This window comes from Punica granatum, chromosome 2, assembly GCF_007655135.1.
Source record: "Punica granatum isolate Tunisia-2019 chromosome 2, ASM765513v2, whole genome shotgun sequence".
Taxonomy (NCBI): Eukaryota; Viridiplantae; Streptophyta; class Magnoliopsida; order Myrtales; family Lythraceae; genus Punica; species Punica granatum.
The window spans coordinates 5,355,817-5,377,533 of NC_045128.1; the positions used below are offsets into that span (position 1 = coordinate 5,355,817).

Genomic DNA, 21,717 nt, shown 5'->3' on the forward strand with positions numbered 1-21,717 from the left:
ATTAAGTCGACAGCTAGTCGTCAGATGGAAAGTCGCTTGGCATGGAAGCGAGTCTCGGCCGATCATGAGAGCTCGATGAAACATTGCGCAATACAATTGGTTCGGAGAGAGATATAAAGTTGAGAGGGTAATTCGTAATATTCTGAAATATAAATTACAATATATATACCGTATTATTTATATTATAAAAAAAGGTAGAAAAATTGGGAAATTAAATTAAATTAAATCAAAATGGAAGAAAATAATGAGGAGGAGAGCCAGAAGGGACACGACGAGGGAGGAAGCTCCGCTGTGATAGACGACGACAAAAGACGAAGACAGAAGACACACATCTCACTCCCTCCACCCATCGATTCCCCTCCGTCCTCTCTCGTCTCGATCGCTGGTTTTCTTTCCCTGTCGGAGTTTTGATTAGGGCGGCGGGAAATCGGACGACAATGGGAGGGTGCTGCCCGCCGATGGATCTTATGCGGTCGGAGCCGATGCAGCTGGTTCAGCTCATCATCCCCATCGAGTCCGCCCACCTCACCGTCTCCTACCTCGGCGATCTCGGCCTCCTCCAATTCAAGGACGTTCGTACTCTCTCTCCCTCCACTCTCCCTCCGTCTATCCAATCTCAACAGTCTTCGCGAATCCTCGATTGTTGATATACTCTTATAGCGTCTGATGCCCTTCGGTGGGGTCTCGCTTGGTTGCTGTGCTTTGCTGATTTCCTACCTTTTATGATCAGACTGGTGCCGTGTTGCGAATGGGCACTCGGCTGTGTGATGAATTCTGCTTGAATTGCTGAGTTTCGAGCTCAATCTTGGATTTTAATTAGTTAATGCAATTGGGCACTTCGCACCGTTGTCGATGACTTGATATTGGTTAGGTCGTCCTGTAAGCTATTCTAGAGTCTCTATGTGGTCTGGGGGTCTCTAATTGTTATCCTAGTCACCTTGTTCTTGCTGAATTTGAGCTGATTGAGAGTTTTAATCTCGTCCGTTGGGAGTTTACATGAGTGTGACGATGTAATCTATCAGTTTCCTACATGTCGCTAGTGGGTTTAGATTACAAAAAGGCTGATTTTTTCATGCGATCCCATTGTCAGAATGTCATCTGGAGTAGCACATGCGATTATCTTGGGTTATGAGAACAAGAACGTTCTCTGTTGCATGTTGGTGGCAGTAATTGCCTTTCGTACTATAGTGATCATCTTGAGTCTGTTCTCTCCTGTTTTATGTGCCAGACGCCCTACTAAAAATTCCCAATCTTTTTTTCCTGGGACTTTTTCTAGTTGGTTTTGATCCTGCGTGATCATCTCATCAGCATACATGAAAGATACTGAATTTATTGATGGACTGTATAACTTGAGTGTTTTTGCATTCTTTAATGCAAAGTGGGTAATTTTATGATCAAATTATGTCGTACCTAACTAATAAGTATTGTGATTTTCTTCTGCAGCTTAATGCCGATAAGAGCCCCTTTCAACGAACTTATGCAGCTCAGGTGTGTATGACTAAATCATTACTTTGCTCTGTTTGTATGCTCTTTATATCCTTTTGCGTATGGGTTGCCCCCTTCAGTGCTGCAAGAAGTTAAATTTGGTTTTCACTGATCAAAGTGATTTCTTCGTTGTTTGTGGTTCCATGCTCGTACTAATTTCTTCTGAACTTGTCAGTTCTAAATTCATGATACATCATTTTGATCTTAGCTGTCAAGAGAGTTTACTCCAGACTTGTAGACTTGTATTAAAGTCTTAACGGGGGACAGTGAAATTATTTTAAGTAACTGTTAGTGATGTCTTTAATTCTAATTGTTTTTTTATGTTATCTCTATGTATTTTAGAGTGTAATATGGTCAGCATGTCTTCTTTATCTGTTCAAATAGCACTCTTTTTTCTAACCGATACGTGTTCATAAATACTCCTTTCAATTCATTCATGCTTATCGATATGTTTCTTTCTGCAAAGATTAAAAAATGTGCAGAGATGGCACGGAAATTACGGTTTTTTAAGGAGCAAATGAATAAGGCAGGAATCACACCTTCAATCAAGTCGATTTCACGAGCTGATACCAATGTGGATGACTTGGAGGTATGTTAGATTCTTATCCAGCAAAGCCTGGATTTTGATGTATGTATACATTTATTTTGAATTTGTTTTTCTGTGGATGATCAGATAAAACTTGGAGAACTTGAGGCGGAACTGGTTGAAATTAATGCAAATGGTGAAAAGTTGCAGCGTGCTTATAGTGAACTCATGGAATCCAAGATTGTTCTGCAGAAGGTATTACTTTGATGTTCCAACATTTAAGTTGTTGCAGATGCTAACAAAGTCATCCATCGCATGTTGGGGTTCAAAGTTACTATGGATTTTTCTTTGAAAAAATAGTCATTTGGTCATTCTCTTAGAAAGGCATGTTCTCATGCCATTAGTTAGGTTTCCTTGTGCCTGGAACATTTTTCTGCTTGAGATCTGTGAACGATCTTGCTATTTAAAGCCCAGTGAGTAGATAAGCGGCGAAGTGGATTGTGGGTTCTCACGAAATAATGCCTTCCGCAAAATATATTTATCTGTTGCCAGTAAAGGTCTTCATGGTAGTGAAGAAATTTTTGGTAATTGTTTTTTTTTTCTTTTTTATAAGATTTAACCCATGGTTTCTTCGTATAATATTTTAATTAATGGCTAGACATCTCCTAGCCAATTGGTTATTTTATGCCATTGTAGAAAGGGATTACTTAACTTCTTGTTTTTTTGGGTTCCAGGTTGGTGATTTTTTTCATGTGGCTCAAAGCAGAGCAACTGCCAGGCAGAGAGAAATTGAATCAGAGAGTACTGGTGAAGACTCAATAGACACACCATTGCTTCGAGATCAAGTATGAATTCCAGCTGTTATTGAAATTGAATATAGCCAAGAACTACTTCTGCTAAACTTTCTTTTTCTCTTTTGAATTTAAGGAAATGGCTGCTGATCCATCAAAACAAATTAAATTGGGGTTTCTTTGTGGACTTGTTCCTCGGGAGAAATCCATGGCATTTGAGAGGATCCTGTTTCGTGCTACAAGGGGCAATGTTTTTCTGAAGCAGACTGAGGTTGAAGAGCCTGTTGTGGATCCTGCATCTAGAGAGAAGGTGATTGGAGTACTTTCTTTGGATTTTTACAGTTTGTAGGCAGTGCTGGTTTTATCTTCTGTAATAAGTTCTCTCGAGTTGCCTATTATTTTGTGATGATGCCAATTGACTTGTTCTTTTGCTGTAAATTGTTATGTGTATTCCTGGATGTCATATGGTCTTGTGGTTTATTTCTCTTTCTACAATCCACATAAAAAAAAAAAAATCCTGGTTTTGCATATTTTCAATGTCCTAGAAATTCCATGGGGTAGTGCTAATCCTCCTGGCTACTAAGAAACCTTTTTCTTAGTATCTATTGACTATGTATTCTCAACATAATTTGTGTACTGTTCCAGAAAATGGATATTATTAATTTTATGCATAAGATTTTACCAGCACTCCTGCTTAAAAGTTTCATGTGGATATCATTGGAAAAAGGTTCTTGTTCACTATAGGTTAATCTGTACATGAGGAAAGATTCATGAATAATTACCTTTTATTATATTCATGTTCATGTAATGCAGACACTTTAGTTTTTTTTTTGTTTTATTGTGCAATGCTTATGAAATTGTTTGATCTTCCCAAAATGCAAAAGAATCGCCTTGCTCTAAAGGGGCCAAAAACGAAGAGAATAAAGTGAATAGACTGGTCGGTCTACTTGTTTGCTGATGTATATTCTAACTGTTCTTTTTTCTTTGGCTGGGATGGTCATTTGCAGGTAGAAAAAAATGTGTTTCTGGTCTTCTATTCTGGTGAAAGAGCCAAGAATAAAATCCTGAAGATATGCGATGCTTTTGCGGCTAACCGCTACTCTTTCAATGAGGACTTAGGAAAACAATCTCAAGTGATTTCAGAGGTATGGGAAATACTTATGTCAATTCTTATCTGCATTGTAATTCCGGAGTGGAGCTTTCTCTCACGTGGATTTTGCCCTGCCGTTAGATTGTGATAACCATGTCTTTGTGGCACACTATCTTAGATGAGTACTTATTCTTAGTCTGTTGCAGTTTGCCAAATTTGCTGCGGATGTAATGTGTTTTACTTTATTTTGGAGCCACAGTTATTCGCTTAAGCAACTTAATATTTATATTTACTACAATAGTAACGATACTGGTACTGAATTGCTTGGTTTCTTCTGGTTCTAAAATCACTTGATTAGGTTCAACGAAGCCTTACGGAACTTAAGACTACTATAGATGCTGGGCTAGTGCATCGTGGCAATTTATTGCAGACGATTGGAGAGCAATTTGAGCAGTGGAACCAATTGGTATGTGTACTGTTCTCTGTGTATGTAACTGTTTAGATTTTCTGATGTTGCAATATTCTCATTTTCTATAAGCTATCAGATATCGTAAATGTTTGTCTGTCCCAGAGCAAGTTTTAAATTGCATTTAAATTTTTGAAGGTGAGGAAAGAGAAGGCCATCTATCACACTCTAAACATGCTTAGCCTTGATGTGACAAAAAAGTGTCTTGTTTCTGAAGGTTGGTGCCCCGTGTTTGCAACAAAGCAGGTAAAATATGGCCTCTTGTTCAATATTTCTATGGGCAGTGGTTTCTGTAGGCCGGTTAGCGCAACTATCTTCTTAATACAACCATTGAGATTGTTATTGGAATGTATGCAGATTCAGGATGCTTTGCAAAGAGCAGCTTTTGACTCTAATGCACAAGTTGGAGCTATTATTCAGGTTCTTCAAACGAAGGAAATGCCACCAACATATTTCCAAACAAATAAATTTACATCCGCTTTTCAAGAAATTGTTGATGCATATGGGTGAGGTTTATTCTCTGCTGTCTGTGGTTGGACAAGTTTTAATGTTGAGATATCAAGCGGTTATCAATCATTTACATAATACATCATATATGTATATGTAAAGAGAGCCTTAGAAATGCAAAAAATGGTCCATTAGCCCACTTTGTATCATCAGAAAACAAACTCTGTCCGTAACAAGCTCAACTTCCTGATAACTTGAGTTTTCTACCGAGCCAGTAGAAGTTCTGCTTGGATTATACCTATGCCCAAAAGGTTGCTTTTCCTATCAAAGATCTCTATGTTCTTCATTGACCTCCTTTATTCCTTTACCTCCAGACGTTTTAAAAGTTGGCCAGGCGTTTCAGCTCCCTAATCCTTTTTTATGCTTACTCCACCTGATTGAGAGACTCTTAAAAGTTAGATTTCTTTTCTGTCTTTTCAATCCTTCAAAGGATGTTCCTTCAAAGGATGCTGTGGCTCAATGTTTTAGCAGAGATAATTAAGTCTAACCTGAAACATATTATAGTTTATTTTGGCATGGAGTAAATCTCCTCTTAGCTTCTATAATCTAATAAAATTCACATTTAAATGCTGAATGCCTAGTTTTCTACTTTGCATGCAGTGTGGCGAAATATCAAGAGGCAAATCCTGGTGTATATACCATTGTCACATTTCCATTTCTTTTTGCGGTCATGTTCGGTGATTGGGGGCATGGCATATGCCTGTTGCTTGCAACTTTAGTGTTTCTAGTGAGGGAGAAGAAACTTTCTGGCCAGGTAAATTTCTTGGGGCAAAATTGAGTGGACCATTTGTCTTCTAACAGTAAAGATTTATTGCTGCATGTAAACCTGCTCGATAATTACTTTGTGATGCCAAAACCATGTGATTGGTATTTACCAGTTATCAAGCTTTTGCCATCATTCTTACTAATGTTGCGGGATCTTCGGATGGATAATGGAAAAGGGTTCCCATAATTTGCATCTCTTGGCATGCTTTTACTCAATTGGATCCTATTTCTACTCTTGGCTAATTTATTTTCTTTTTTACCCAACTTTACCTCAAGTGTGCAATTTTCGCAGTGTGAATTTGCTTTTCAAGATGAGATGAATGAAAGTTTCTTGACAATGATTGATCTTTTCATTTTATACACACACACAAATATATGCAAAATTTTAGGGAACTCACAATTCCCTTGTGAAGCTTTTTAGCCCATTAACTATTACATGCCAGATCTTTTTAGGCATGCAGAAGAAACTGCCTCAAAATGCAGTATTCATGTAATTAGCATTTTATGGTTTTGCTCATAATCATTCTTTGTGGTGAATTACATGGATTGACGGACTTTCTGGTAACAACAGAAACTCGGAGACATCACAGAGATGATCTTTGGTGGGCGTTATGTTATTTTAATGATGGCGCTCTTCTCGATCTACACTGGCTTGATTTACAATGAGTTCTTCTCGGTTCCATTTGAATTATTTGGACCATCAGCATATGCCTGCCGCGATCTGGACTGCAAGTAAGGGATCCAAAGTCCAAACCTGGTATCAATTGCTGAATACTGTTTTCTTTCTTTAGTGTTTCAAATTGTAAGTGCAATTCTCTTTTCTGCTGTTGTGACAGGGATGCTACTACAGTTGGCCTGATAAAAGTTCGTGACGCTTACCCCTTTGGGGTTGATCCAGTGTGGCATGGGACTAGAACTGAGCTGCCATTCCTTAATTCTTTGAAGATGAAAATGTCAATTCTTCTTGGTGTAGCCCAGATGAATCTTGGGATAATACTGAGCTATTTCAATGCAAAGTTCTTCAAGAATGGTGTGAATATCTGGTGAGTTTTCATAAAGCTTGATATTTATTCCTTGAGCTCACATTAAGTTTCTGAATAGTCCAAACCATGTCCATTTCTAGCGTGCATTTATGAAATGCACTTAAGTATGTCCTGTGACTTATGTTTTGTTGCAGGTTCCAATTTATCCCCCAGATGATATTCTTGAACAGTTTGTTTGGCTACCTGTCCCTTCTGATCATAGTGAAGTGGGCCACGGGTTCGCAAGCTGATTTGTATCACGTAATGATATACATGTTCCTCAGCCCCACTGAAGATCTCGGTGAAAACAGGCTTTTCCCTGGCCAGGATAAGTTGCAGGTGAATCTTTATCCCATCCTTCAAGTTTATTGTTTCAATTTTCTGTTTTGTACTAGGGATGGCACTTGGCAGACTACTTATTTCCGTTCTGTTGGTTTATCAGCTGGTGCTGCTTCTGTTGGCCCTTGTTTCTGTGCCGTGGATGCTGCTTCCTAAGCCTTTCCTCCTGAAGAAGCAACACGAAGAGGTATTCCTTTAGTTTTCATTCATCTATCGTCCTGTAATTAAATTGATTGGTTGTGACTGGTCTAATCCAATAGTTTGTTTCTGCAGAGGCACCAAGGCCATTCCTACACGCAGCTGGAGACCACAGAGGAAAGCTTTCAGGTGGAACAGTCTCATGATTCCCATGGTCATGAGGAATTTCAGTTCAGTGAAGTTTTTGTTCACCAGCTCATACATACCATAGAGTTTGTACTTGGAGCTGTTTCCAACACAGCCTCTTATCTTCGTTTATGGGCCTTAAGGTATACCCATTTCCACTGTCCATCCCAATTATATACATTTCTAACTGTTCCTATTCATGTAGTCAAATCTCTTTGAACTGTTAAATTTTGCCATTGATCCAGCACTGTGAGAGTAGTGGCTAATTAATTGCTCACATGTTATATTTGCTATCAATATATGGTAACATCTCTGTTTATCTGCACCTTTTCTTCGTACACCCTCTGCTAATTATTTCCTCGTTTATTTCAGTCTTGCCCACTCAGAGTTGTCAAGTGTATTCTATGAGAAAGTTCTCATGCTCGCTTGGGGGTAAGCAATCTTTTTACTGCTTTTGCATCATTATTCTCAAGTATCTTTCCACTGAGCTCTTGCTATGAAATGCCCAGAAAAAGCCCACACTAACGGAAATCTAATGTTTTAATCCCAACTGTTTTCTGTGCATACTTAAGATTTTGCACTTAAATAAGCCAACGGAGTCAGAAATTTTCAATCTAACGGCATATTTCCAACAGGTTCAACAATTTGATTATTCTTATCGTCGGCATCATAGTATTTATCGCCGCGACCGTGGGCGTGCTCCTAGTGATGGAAACCCTGAGCGCATTCCTTCACGCACTGCGTCTCCACTGGGTGGAGTTCCAGAACAAGTTCTACGAGGGAGACGGCTACAAGTTCTTCCCATTTTCATTCGTCGTCATCGGGGATGAAGATGAGTAGAGTGATGCTTCGGAGCCCACTACATTGTAATTAGCGCGGCCGAGGATATATTGTCTCGGAGTCCCAAGCGTTGTCTTGTGATGTTAATTCCTGCTTGATTCTTTCATCATTCAAGATGATGATGTGGGAAGTGACTTTCTGAAGTGCGGTGTTATTTTATTGGGAAAATTGATGGGAGAGGAGGCTCTGTTATCCTTCTGGTTTTCTATCAGTTGGTGAAAGAGGAGTAAGTAATAATCCCGCCTTTTATTGTTTCACCTGTAATGGCATTGGTGGATAGTATTTAATTCAGAGTTCTACTTATGATATGTATGTATGTGAGAAATAAGTCATGGTCCATTTCTAGTATATGGCTATTGGTGGAATAAGATCCGGATTCTGGATATGTTTGTCGGCCAATTCGAAACAATAAAGATCAAATAGACATTATTGAACATATGCCTTCTAATCCGGATTCCGGATCATGTTTCCTGGCACAAAATGATCGAAGGAACATGTCCCTCGAGAACTCAAGGATCTTTTCGCCAAGTTTTGTTCGGCATATTGAACTTTGTTGAGCCCATAGAGGAGCAGTTCCTTGATGTCCTAGTATGGCACACATCTTCATTCTGATATGCCTGCTGATCCCAGATTTGTGGTGAATATTATCAACGAAAGGACCTCAATCACTTGGCAGCATGGTCAGACAAGAAGCTGCAATATTCTGCTGATAGCATCCCGAGTTCTTCTTACCCCCGGCGATATTTCGACGTCACAATTTCTAATGGTAAGCGTTGGTTGGCAGTGGTACGTTCCAACTCCTTGGGTTCTCTCCTCCAGGCTTGGTCTTCTTGTTCGAGTAACACAGACCCTTGAAGGGGGGAGCAGCAGGTGTCGAGTTTGCAATCCAATGTGCCAAATCTATGAATCTTAGAACTCTGCTTTGTACGAGAGATTCCAAGGGTATTAAGTTTGTTAATATTCGAGAGGAGGGCCCCGAGGATAACTAAAGAGTAATAAAAACATTGTTGTATCATGGCGCAGATTCCGCATAAACACATAATTGTCTTCGATAATAAGTTACTAGACCATATTCCAACATAGTAATTGTATTGATCCGAGTACGCTGTCCGACAATTACCAAACTATAGCAAGCGATATCAAGGTTCTGTATCAATAATTACGTTTATATGCGCCCTATATACAGAGAACCCAAACCACCCAGTGAATAATAGTGATGGTAATAAAATCAGCCTGCTACTGTCAATGCGAACCGGTGTGAACTGCAGCAACAGTGGACACCATAGAGTCAACCCCGCACACGTTTCGGCCCCTGCAGATCTTGTAGTAGCCGCTCTCACCCCAGGTCTCGCCCCATGAGTTCTTGATTATCCAGTAGGGCTTGTCCTTCATTCTAACTGGAGCGTAACCAGCTGCCCCGTACCCGACCAACAGGACCCCGTGGTCTAATCTCTTCGAGCATATGTATGGGCACGAGACTCCTCCGATATACGTCTGCATGAAGACTGCATTGATGGCCACTGCATATTCAAGCACAAGCAGAGAGTGAGAATCCCTGAAAGTATGACCAAGCAGCTCGGTACTCAAGGTCAAAGATCATAGTTTTCAGAATTGGACCGGAGAGACTAGACATGAAACCGAATTGAGTTATGATAAGAGTGAGGCTATTTACCAGCAAGAGGACCATTTTGGACAAGATTTGCAGCAATTTGGTCTTCATCGAGGGAGACGACACTGAAGTTTGCAACTGATGCTGCGATCTTGGGTTTGTCAAATTTGCAGGCCCCACGATCTTTGCCTGTGTAAGGATAGTCTTCCTCCCTCATAAGACCACCGGCTTTGAGGGTGTACTCAAAAGCGCTATTCATCAAGCCCCCGTTGCAGCCAGAGTCACATGATCCTGGTTCATCAGGATCACACTGCATAAAACCACACATTTTCAGAGAAAGGAATATAAGAAACGCTAATTTCTACCAGCTATCAATTCTTAATCAACCTTAAACCTCGCAAACATTATGTTGGAGAGTTTCCTCGACCTATAGTTCATCCATGAGAAAGAGCAGCAACAGTAATATCCCCGATCCGTGGAGCACTAATAAACTAATGAAAAGAAACAAAATTTGATACAGCGATGAAAGCAAAATTTTCAACAAAGATAATAGAAAATTACCATATTTCCAAACAAACAGACACTAATCAAAAAAGAAATAAACAACAGATAATTCATGAAAGTCCTCAGACGAAGGAACCAAACACACGATAAGATGATCGTAAAGAATTCCTTTCGAAGGAAAACATATTGTTCTGTCCCAATGAAGCATAAGAGGGACGCAAATGTGTCGGCTTTCTCACATTAAAGCCACTAAAAAAGGAAAAACAGAAGCCTTTTGATGTTTCTTCGAACAATCATCCGCAGCTAAAAGAAAGAGTGGTAAAAAGGGCAAAAAATTCGAACCTCGTGATCACAGTCCACAAGCTGCTGCTCGCTGAGACTGACAAGATCCCCAGTAGCAAGGAAGTGAGCACCTTCCAGGGCTCCTGTGGCGCTAAAACTCCAGCACGATCCACACGAACCCTAATGCCCCGACAACAATGAATAAATTCCAGTGTTTATTTACGTTTCGATGATCAAACTTAGCATCCAAACTAACTCATGAATCGCAAATTTATCGAAAATCGATAGGAGATCATTATCTAAGCCAACTCGATACCATCTCAAGCTTTTCTTGAGCAATCAATCCCATATCTTAACGAAAACTGATAAATTGAAAGGGTAAGTTAATAAAAAGCTACCTGATTTTTGACGCCGGTGACAGCTCCGCGGTCTCTCCAATCGAAATCCTCTGGGAGGCTATCAGTCGGGAGAATCGGAGCCTGATTCGCATCCTTCGGCAACCTGAGCTTGCTCCGGAGTCCTAGGAAGTTCCGCCTGAACTCTGAAGGGGTCAGATCGGAGAACTCCGTCACTCCGTGGAAAGCCGACGGGTCGAGCTCCTGGTGCCGCCTAGCGCGGCGGAGGTTGGCCCTGAACACCTTGAACCTGTAGTCGTGCTCGTCCTGGGAGGCGTACGACTTGCCGTACTTGGTCTTGAAAAGAGTAAAGTGGTCGTGGTCGGAGAGGACGCCACCGCCAACCACCTGCCTGATCAGCGGGTCCTCGCCGGCGGTCTCCGCCGCGACGGAGAGGGTGAGGAGAGAGAAGAGGAGTAGAGAGAGAAAGTGATCCATATTATCGGATGGGATTCAGATGAGATGATCAGTGCAGACCTCAGAGACTTTAGGAAGGTAGTAATATACAGGCCAATGAGAGTAGAGGACTTGTATTTTCAATGTGGTCCTTGTTGTTTTCGTTATTTGAAATGTGCCCCCAATTTTATACGGTTTCTGATTGGACCTGCTTTTCGGACCTTGGGTGTGATGTTGAATGTGTAATATTGCGGATATTTAGGTGCAAAATACAAATAGAAACTAACAAAAACCCACATCATCAAAGCGAGATATGTTATGGTAGAGTCTAGGCGTGTTGTCTGATTGTATTTGAGCATCAATACCCTGCTTGTCTTCTTATAGATTATCAATTTTATATTCTTATAAGTGACGTAGTGAATTTAAATTTCATTATTATTATCACTAAAAAAATCATTAGAAAATCGAGGAAATTGAGATCTTGTAAGCAGATGAATTTGTGGGTGTTTCCTCCATTCCTGTACTAGTTCGTAGTAGCTATGTGCAATATTGAATTGAATTTGCATTAAAATAATATAAAATACTAAATATAGATGGGTAGTTGAATCCCTTCTAATGGGCCTACAGAATCAAAATTTGACACGTCTACAATCAATGGTATATCAAGGAAAAACTTCGCATACTATCATGCATTATAACTAAGAAGATTTTCACCGTACATCCTTAGGATATGCATGACTAAATATTGCATAAAGTACCCATTTGTCATAAAATTTGCCCTGGTAAGCTAGGATAACTGACTTATATTGCTTTAACTTGAAAAAATTATTGTGTTGAGTCCTTTCGCCAACACGACACAATCAAATGGTTAGACCATAAAATATGATTAGTGCATATGAGTATCAAATTGATTCTTGAGATTCTAATTCGTCAACATACTAAATCAGTAAAGCTATAATTTTGAGGCTAGATTTGATCCTAAATACTATGGGATTAGATTTGCTAATCAACTTTCGATCAAATAACACGGTTTAACTATATCAGCATCGAACTTAGCGACAGGACTGACACAATAACATCTCATGAAATTGTCATCCGAGTAAGACTGTCTGACTTTCTAATTAGTGAATATGTACGGGAGTTTCAAATTGGAAGAAACAAGGGTGGCATGCAAGCATGATGGATCAACAATCACATAGTCAAAAGGTGAGGGGCATATTCAGAAAATTCACAGAGTAAAGGGACTACGAATGCAAATATGAGATGTGTACGTGTACGTTTGTGTGTGGGTCGGTAGGGAGTTGCCTGGAAGTTACCACTCTTATTATTATCAATGTCCCATCCAAAACGCCGATAATTTTGTTCGGGAGTGAAGGGACGACGAGACCAATCACCGAATGAAACGTGGCAGAATTTGATTGCCCCACTTTACTAACGGTGACGGTCATCCCGCTGTAACGGCGTTTCGCGGGACAATTATTGAGGAGGAAGGTGAGAGGAAGGATGTCTCTTTTGGACTCTGTGTCTCGCTGGGAGGATTATAGTTTTGTCCGTTTTGGTTCCTTCGTCAAACGCTCGGTAGATTTTTTTTTTCAGGGTGAATTTTAGTATTTAAAAATTTAATTGAATTTATAGATAAGTTGTTTTAATTGTACAAAGTTTGCGATTATTCGGAAAATTTAATTTCTTCCTCGGAATTCGATGTTCGAACTTCGAAGTTGTCGAATTCGCATCATTCCAGTAGTGCGCTTTTCACTGAATCTCCACTGCGAATTGTAGCCAATGTTTACAGAGCACCTCCTCTATTTTAGCTGTCTTAGATGTGCTTACTATTATTTAAGGAAATTTTTTCAAGCGAAACTTTATTATATATATATTATATATATAAGCTATTAAAATCTGTTATTTTTTTAAAAAATTTTGATATAAAAATAAACTTAATTCACTACTCTATTACCTAAAAAAATCTCCATCCCTCCACTATCTATTTTAACAATCAGTAAATTTTATAAGTGTTAAGAAATCGAAACAATTCTGTTGGAGAAAAAGTGGGAAGTGTGTGAGGACAATTGTCTCACACCGGTCAGAGAATGAAAAATTGGGCAGTTAATATAGAACAAAGGACCAGTAACCTATTGACTTAATCTTTTGGGTTGCATATGAGCTCGAGTTCAAATTAGGCCTATTTTATTTAAAAATTTATTCAACTAGTATTAGAGCCCATGGTTATAATCTTGGGTGTGTAAGGCCGCCCTTTGTGCGGTGTAAGGCGCGTATGCATAGGGGTCTATACGACCTGTAGACTCAAGTGTAAGCGTAACGTGCGCCGCGCGCCTCGAGCAGGCACCTATTGTGTCCGATGTCGGGACTTCAAAGTGAGGGAGGGTGTGATTAAGTGTGTGTATATGAGTGGTCCCGTCGAGTGGTTTAGGTCACGTGAAACGTGTAAAACGACATGATACCACGTGAGGGCATGATGTTGGAGAAAAATTAGGGAGTGTGAGAGGACAGAATGTCCCACACGGCTTGAAAGGAAAATATGGGAAAAATTTATAAAAGACAAAGGCCTAATAACCCATTGGTTTAAGTTTTTATGTTGCATATGGGCTCGAGTCCAAATTAGGCCTATTTTATTTAAAAATTTATCCAACTGTTGAAGAAAAAGTGGGAAGTGTGTGAGGACAATTGTCCCACACCGGTCAAAGAAAAAAAAATTGAGCAGTTAATATAAGACAAATGCCTAGTAACCCATTGACTTAAGCTTTTGGGTTGCATATGGGCTCAAGTCCAAATTAGGCCCATTTTATTTAAAAATTTATCCAACTGGTATCAGAGCCCATGGTTATAATCCTGGACGTGTAATGCGCCGAAGTGCGCGTATGCGCGGGTCCGTGTGACCCGTAAGCTCGAGTGTAAGTATAACGTGTGCCTCAAGCAGGCACTCGTTGTGTTCGATGTCGGGATATCGAAGTGAGGGCGGGTGTGATTAAGTCGTGTGGTCCCGTCGATTGGTTAAGGTTACGTGGCTCGTGTAAGACGACACGATACCACGTGAGGGCGGGATGTTGGAGAAAAAGTGAGAAGTGTGTGAGCACAATTGTTCCACATCTTTCAAAGAAAGAAAAATTGAGCAGTTATTATAAGACAAAGGCCCAAAAACCTATTGGCTTAAGCTTTTGGGTTGCATATGGGTTCAAGTCCAAATTAGGCCCATTTTATTTAAAAATTTATCTAACTAGTATCAAAGCCCATGGTTATAATCCTCGGCGTGTAAGGCCGCCCTTTGTGCGGTGTAAGGCGCGTATGTGTGGGGGTCTATACGACCTATAGGCTCGAGTGTAAGTGTAACGTGCGCTTCGAGCAGACACCCATTGTGTCCGATGTCGGGACTTCAAAGTGAGGGAGGGTGTGATTAAGTGTGTGTATACGAGTGGTCCCGTCGAGTGGTTTAGGTCACGTGAAACGTGTAAGACGACACGATACCACGTGAGGGCGGGATGTTGAAGAAAAATTGGGGAGTGTGAGAGGACAAAATGTCCCACACTGATTGAAAGAAAAGTATGGGAAAAGTTTATAAAAGATAAAGGCCCAGTAATCCATTGGTTTAAACTTTTGGGTTGCATATAGGCTCAAGTCAAAATTAGGCCTATTTTATTTAAAAATTTATCCAATTGGTATCAGAGCCCATTGTTATAATCCTGGGCGTGTAAGGCCGCCCTTTGTGCGGTGTAAGGCGTGTATGCGTGGGGTCTATACTATCTATTTTAACAATAAGTAAATTTTATAAGTGTTAAGAAATCGAAACAATTCTTTAAAATAAAAATTATTCAGTTTGCACAAAGCGCTTGTAGGAGGACTTAGTATAATATATTTATTTTCCATATATATATATATATATGTTTATTTTCCAAGTTACATATCAATTGATGTCAATGAAAACCACATCACTTTATTCTACAATTATTTTTTTAGTGGACATTTTTCAACACTAATAGAGCCAATTCTGGTAATTGATATGAAAGTTCAATAATTAAAAGCCCCAATCTCTATATCTTTATTTTTGGAGCGAAGTTAAAGAGAAGCTCAATTCCAAAGAATCGTCTGGGAGCATCTCATGATCAGTGAAGAGACAATCATATCAGTCGAAGATGCTTCCAGCAAAAAGATATATATATATATATATATATATAAGTCGAATATGGAAAAAAAACAAAGAAATGGAGAAACGTCCACTCCTTCATATTTCCATTATATATATCTGCACAAGGAAATTGGTATGCAGTACAAAAAAAAAAAATTGCCGGGCAGGCAGTCGTAGCGCACAATATATATATAACAACATATATAAGATTGGTCGGAACGAAAATGCAAATGATATAGGGAAATTTTGATAATGCTCTTTAGTTTAATCAATTATCATTTCTCTTGACAGGCTAAGGAAGAGAAAGAAGAAAATGTAGACACCACAGCAGTTCCGATTAACTGATCAGGTAATCGATACCATCGATATAATCGTTTAAGCATAGGATTATGCATCAACAAGGATACGGCTCTTTGATGCTTAGCGTCGTGCATGAGCTGGTATTTTTTTGATTAAATATGTAGTTTGTACATCTCTTCTTCATTCTTACATTATTATTATTATTATTCTAGGGATTGACAAAAATTATATATGAACATTAGAAAATTATGGTTGCTGTAATATGCTCCGGTGGCGGTATTACCAACGTCAGTATTCCATGGGAAGGTCCCCCACAACAATCGACTAGATAATATTCGTATATTACGTCTAAAAACAAATGATTTGGATCGTGAAATGTGAATGTAAGTTCAGTGAAATTTTTTAGTATAATTTCTACAGTGACGAGGGAGTATACCGTGCCCTTTAGCCTGGTTCGATTTCTCTCCATCTCCCCATTTTTTGCTGGGGGAGACCGACCGTGATGAGATACGACACGATGACCCCTACTCCTGGCACCATGAAAATTCCCGAATTTGGATTATATTTGCGCGGATGGGTTTGGAGAAGGTATTCTTTTTTGATGGATGGGTCGGGAGAAGATATTCTATTCATCGGTACGAATAGCGGAAGGAACACTACAAGAAGAGGGAAAATGAAAATTCTATCCCTTTTCCTAAGGCAAGAAAAGTGATATGGAATCAAAACTTTTCTAGATTTCTCTTGTTTAGGAAAATATTTTTCGTGATCTTATCTCTCATCATGCAACAAGATATTGAGAAGAATTAATTACATTGCAATAGATAGAAAAAAAAGTTCACGACTCAGTACTATAATTGTCATAATTATTATTAATTATAATAATTTAATTGATATTTGCTCAAAATATTATTGTGAAATAGGACTATTTATAATTTTTTTTTCCTTTTTAGATGGTCCATGCCCTCTATACCATCTCCACACGCTACAACCTCATCCAGGCATGAAGTATATAAGTCGCGGTATATTGCCGTATTTTCTAGCATTCATATCGTACTTATCTCTTACCTTCAAAGCTCGATTGTTAGAGAGGTTTTATAGGCAACTTGGGGACTTCCCTCTTTTGCGATTATTTGTTGTATTATTCACGCGCTTGTTTCATGAGGGTAATATGAAAAAAAAAATGCCCGATGCAATTTACAAAATCGATTAACAAATTTGTAAAACAGTAGAGGATATAAATAGAATAGTCGAGGCCAAAATATTCGAATTCATAAAAAAGATGGTAAAAGGATGTGTGTTATTTCATTCAATTCTGAAAAAAATAGTTGCTTTTATATTCAGTGCAACGGCATAATATTACTAGAATATCATGTGACATGTTTCATATGAATTCGAGAAGCCAACCGTATACAAGTTCGAACAATATATATATATATATATATATGTATATTTATGATAGAAAGTTCGAACTATAATTTATTGATGGCGTTGTCCTCGCCTTATATATATATATATATATATATATGTATATTTAAGATAGACGGTCGGAACTATAATTTATCGATGGCGTTGTCCTCGCCTTTGTCAGGAGGAAGAGTCAAAAGATGCGCTTATCTTTTCCATCCTAATCTCTCGGTTTCCAACATCGACAGCCATGAAAAAAGACAACCTTCATTTCCTTTCCCTCTGGCCAAAAAAAAGCAAAAAAAAGAAAAAAAGAAAAAGTGAGCATAGGGATGGAAGTAGGTTTTAATAAACAGGTATTTTACTCGTCCCAACCTCAGATAATGTAATTAATGGATTTTACTTATTAAATCCTAAATTTTTTTAGGAGTTTGAGGTTAAAATTTTATAGGGTTTGAGAAGAGTACAAGATTTTATATCAAAATCCGTTCCAAAGTCGTTAAGTGTGAAGTTAAAATATTAACCTATTTACAAAATAACCTTCTTTAATTTTTATAAATTTTGAAGTGTTGTGGTTTAATGTACTCGAATATGTTATGAAATTATAAGTTTTTCTCGAACATGCTATGAACTTATGTAAAGTATTGTTTAGTTTTCTCGATCGATTATTCGCATGGAATTTTTTATTTGAATACTGTTTGTTACCTTTAGACTATTTTGTATAAATCAGATAAAATGATAAGTTGGCACAAACTCTTTTATCAAATATATTAACGGGCCACAAGTGAATCCTCGGGTACCATTAAATTCTTAACGGGTTTGAGAATGATTTGAAATTAATTTTTCTTAAGAGATACGGGTGTAGGATGATCATGGTTGTCCAGACCCTTCCCAGTGGTGCCATCCCCTAGAGGGAATCAGAATACTCGTTTAAGCTATCCTTCAAATTCCATTATTTGGGGGGCAGGCTTCCCCATCAAAGCGTTCAAAGAGTTGACCTTTCCTGCAAAACATTTATGCCTTTCTCTTTGCTTTTCCCAATACCCTTTGCAGCAAAGTCTCTTGCTGTGCTTTCTCTCATTTCCATTCCCATTTCACTGCCTTCCTGAAGAGGCCTTAGCATTTAATGCATATTTGACTGATTTGAGGGGGAATGAGATAGAGATTCCAAGATGGGTTTTCTTGGGTCTCCTTCAATGGCTTCCTCTTCTTCTTCTTCTTCTTCTTCTTCTTCTTTATCCTCTGCTTCCTTGTATGGGGCCGCTTTCCTTCTCTGGGTTCTTGTTTTGAATGGGGCAGCTGTGTGCAATGGAGGGAGCACGAGCCCTTTCGTTAGGAAGGTGGAGAAGAGTGTCGACATGCCTCTCGATAGCGACGTATTTGGCGTGCCTCCGGGATACAATGCCCCTCAGCAGGTTCTTACTCTTGTCGGATTGTCCTAATGTTTCAGTCTTCCTAGTATTTGTTTATTCAGATAGCCTCCCTTGTTGTCGCGGAACATTGATCTCTTCGCAATTGAGAATTGTTGTTTATGCTGCCAATGTGGTAAGAGATTTGCTGCTGATGCGAGTTTGGGATTGGATTTAAGGTGCATATCACGCAAGGGGATCACGTAGGGAAGGCTGTGATCGTGTCTTGGGTTACTCAGGACGAGCCCGGGTCAGATGTCGTGCTCTACTGGAGCAAAAACAGCGAAGAAAAGAAAGAGGCCAAGGGGAAACATCTTACTTACAAGTTCTACAACTACACCTCGGGTTATATTCATCATTGCACCATCCGCAATTTGAAGGTATTGGGTGTCGAGCTTGCGCTATGCTTGGATGTTTTGGCTGTGAAATTCTCATCCTTGTTCATGAACATACTTGCTGGCAGTTTGACACAAAATATTATTATGAGGTTGGGATTGGACAAACTGTTCGGAGGTTTTGGTTCGTTACGCCCCCAGAGGTCGGCCCCGATGTTCCGCACACTTTCGGTCTCATAGGTAAAAAAAATATTTTCATTTAAAATGACCTTGTTCATCTTTCTTTTTTCGCTTGTAAGTGCAAGTGTTCTTTTCTTAAAGTATGTTACCTTTATTTTATATTTAAACAGGAGATCTTGGGCAGACATTTGATTCAAACAGTACACTTACGCATTACGAGCACAACCCGCATAAGGGGCAAACCCTCTTGTTTGTGGGAGATCTGTCTTATGCTGATCACTACCCGAACTATGACAATGTTCGGTGGGATACGTGGGGAAGGTTTACCGAGAGAAGTGTTGCTTATCAGCCTTGGATATGGACTGCAGGGAATCACGAGATTGACCTTGCTCCTGAAATTGTAAGTACTACATAAGGGCTAATGACCTTTGAGGCTCATTAACCCCGAAGTGCTAATTTTTTGCTTTGTAAAGTTCGTAATTTTTTGTTAATTCATGCTTTCATTATTTCGGACAATTTCCTCATCCCTTATTTTACAGCAACTATTTTTTTTTCGAAAATTTGATTGCAGGGCGAGAAGATACCTTTCAAGCCATATTTGTGCAGATATCACACTCCTAATAAAGCGTCAGGCAGTACTTCTCCTCTTTGGTATTCCATTAAGAGGGCTTCTGCGTACATTATAGTCTTATCATCATACTCTGCATATGGTAAGCGATAACGTTCTCGGCATAGTTCTCCTGGAGAAGGTCTACTAATAAGTTATATATCATTAAAAATTCGGTAAAGGTTACTCTGTCCATTATTACTCGATCATGTTCCCTTATTTCTCCTCTCTCAAGCTAAATACACCCCCCAGTACCGGTGGCTCGAGGAGGAGCTACCAAAAGTGAATAGGAGCGAGACACCGTGGCTGATAGTTCTGATGCACTCCCCATGGTATAATAGCTACAACTACCACTACATGGAGGGCGAGACTATGAGAGTCATGTACGAGCCTTGGTTCGTTAAGTACAGGGTCGATGTGGTCTTTGCTGGTCATGTCCATGCTTACGAGAGATCTGTGAGTACCTGTTAATTCAATCCATTTACTCATTGATTCTGTTGTTGCACCGGGACACATTCAGATTGCTTTCATTACTTAACCTATGTCGAACTTAAGAACCAAAGGGTCACATTTTCTCAACTCTGTCCATGATAATAGACTTCGAAGTTCGAAGATTATTATCTGAGAGATGAATTTATTGGAACATTACAGGAACGTGTATCCAACATTGCATACAACATAGTGAACGGTTTATGCACTCCCGTACAAGACCAATCAGCTCCTGTTTATATTACGATTGGTGACGGAGGAAATATTGAAGGCTTGGCCATCAAGTAAGAGAAACTTACAGCCCTGTACTCCTACTCACATGTTAGCAGCATTTCTTTTCTCCTTAGACACAAGTAAACTGATAATTTTTGGGTTTTTGCACAGCATGACGGAGCCCCAGCCCAAGTACTCTGCGTTTCGGGAAGCCAGCTTTGGGCACGCCATTTTCGGTATCAAGAACCGAACCCACGCTTACTATAGCTGGCACAGGAACCAGGATGGGTATGCCGTCGAAGGAGATTCCCTCTGGTTTTACAACCGGTACTGGCACCCCATTGATGAATCTACCAGCGCCTGACTGACAGGGCCCTAAGTGTAATTTTTCGAAAGATGAAGAATGCATTTGCAATTTCCCTGAAGTTGAGGGGGCATTCATGGCTCATCCTTTTCCATTATTTTTCTTAATAGTGTTTCCTCAATATAGTCCAAACATTACTCCCCACAAAGTCATGTGGTAATCTCAGAAAGTGGCTGACTTGACGAAGACCCAAAAGAGTCGATTCCGATTAATAATTGAGACAAATGCACTTCGAATCGGTCGAGGCATTCGGAGTTCGGTCATAATACTACTTTCTTTCGTACCCCTGCCACTTCAACTGCCTGGTCCATCTGTTTATGCGATAGCATACGGCATGCGTATTCTTGATTCCAATCACTTCACTGGACCATATCGAGTAATCAGATGCGGCTTCTTCACTATATTATACAAAGCGATGTAAAAAAACTATTGTAAAAAGAAAATAAACTTGCGCATAGTTGCCGAGTCCTTGTCCAAAATAGTCTTATTTTCAAAACTATCTCCCATAACAGACTTTCTCACAAACTATTTCTTGCAATAGTATTACACTATCTTTCATTTGTTTTTAAAGTCCCCTAAACTTTTTCACTATTTCCCGCAATAGTCGTCCCCATAGTCGGTTTTTCTTTTCTTTTTATTTTTCAGTCAGCCGAATATTATCTTAAAATATAAACTAAAACTACAATAGGAAAAAGGTTTGCCTCAATTAGACGTAATTTATATGAGTCAAACTGTAAATTCAAACTGATTTCAGTGGATATTAGTAATTTTTGAGTTATTTAACTTATATTTAGTGGAGTTATTTTAGCATATTTTAATTTTACAAAATTAATTTTAACTAAAGCGGTTCAGTTGAGTTAATCATTATTAACCGAATTGAATACGATAAATCATTAATCAAATTGATTGACATGATCAAGATTTGAATTTATTA

At 39.2% G+C, this 21,717-nt stretch overlaps 3 protein-coding genes across 3 annotated transcripts; 2 read left to right on the top strand and 1 right to left on the bottom strand.

The window, feature by feature from the left end:
- The first annotated feature begins 238 nt into the window (after positions 1-238).
- Positions 239-8,589, top strand: LOC116193487 (V-type proton ATPase subunit a2). The gene is made up of 18 exons (XM_031522207.1): positions 239-572; positions 1,444-1,488; positions 1,952-2,074; positions 2,159-2,266; positions 2,746-2,856; positions 2,939-3,112; positions 3,810-3,947; positions 4,251-4,358; positions 4,497-4,604; positions 4,716-4,864; positions 5,466-5,619; positions 6,202-6,362; positions 6,467-6,673; positions 6,808-6,991; positions 7,095-7,178; positions 7,265-7,458; positions 7,688-7,747; positions 7,951-8,589. Exons 1-18 carry the CDS (start codon positions 438-440, stop codon positions 8,153-8,155), a joined length of 2,448 nt encoding a protein of 815 aa, XP_031378067.1. The 5' UTR covers positions 239-437; the 3' UTR covers positions 8,156-8,589.
- Positions 8,590-9,179: 590 nt separating this feature from the next.
- LOC116193488 (cysteine protease RD19A-like) lies at positions 9,180-11,434 on the bottom strand. The gene is made up of 4 exons (XM_031522208.1): positions 10,949-11,434; positions 10,611-10,730; positions 9,828-10,074; positions 9,180-9,675 (listed from the first exon to the last, which is right to left on the bottom strand). The coding sequence occupies exons 1-4, from the start codon at positions 11,381-11,383 to the stop codon at positions 9,398-9,400; spliced, it is 1,080 nt and encodes a 359-aa protein (XP_031378068.1). The 5' UTR covers positions 11,384-11,434; the 3' UTR covers positions 9,180-9,397.
- Positions 11,435-18,089: 6,655 nt separating this feature from the next.
- LOC116193617 (purple acid phosphatase-like) lies at positions 18,090-20,969 on the top strand. The gene is made up of 8 exons (XM_031522360.1): positions 18,090-18,601; positions 18,775-18,975; positions 19,059-19,170; positions 19,281-19,510; positions 19,682-19,820; positions 19,953-20,173; positions 20,369-20,490; positions 20,591-20,969. The coding sequence occupies exons 1-8, from the start codon at positions 18,359-18,361 to the stop codon at positions 20,781-20,783; spliced, it is 1,461 nt and encodes a 486-aa protein (XP_031378220.1). The 5' UTR covers positions 18,090-18,358; the 3' UTR covers positions 20,784-20,969.
- The last annotated feature ends 748 nt before the right edge of the window (positions 20,970-21,717 follow it).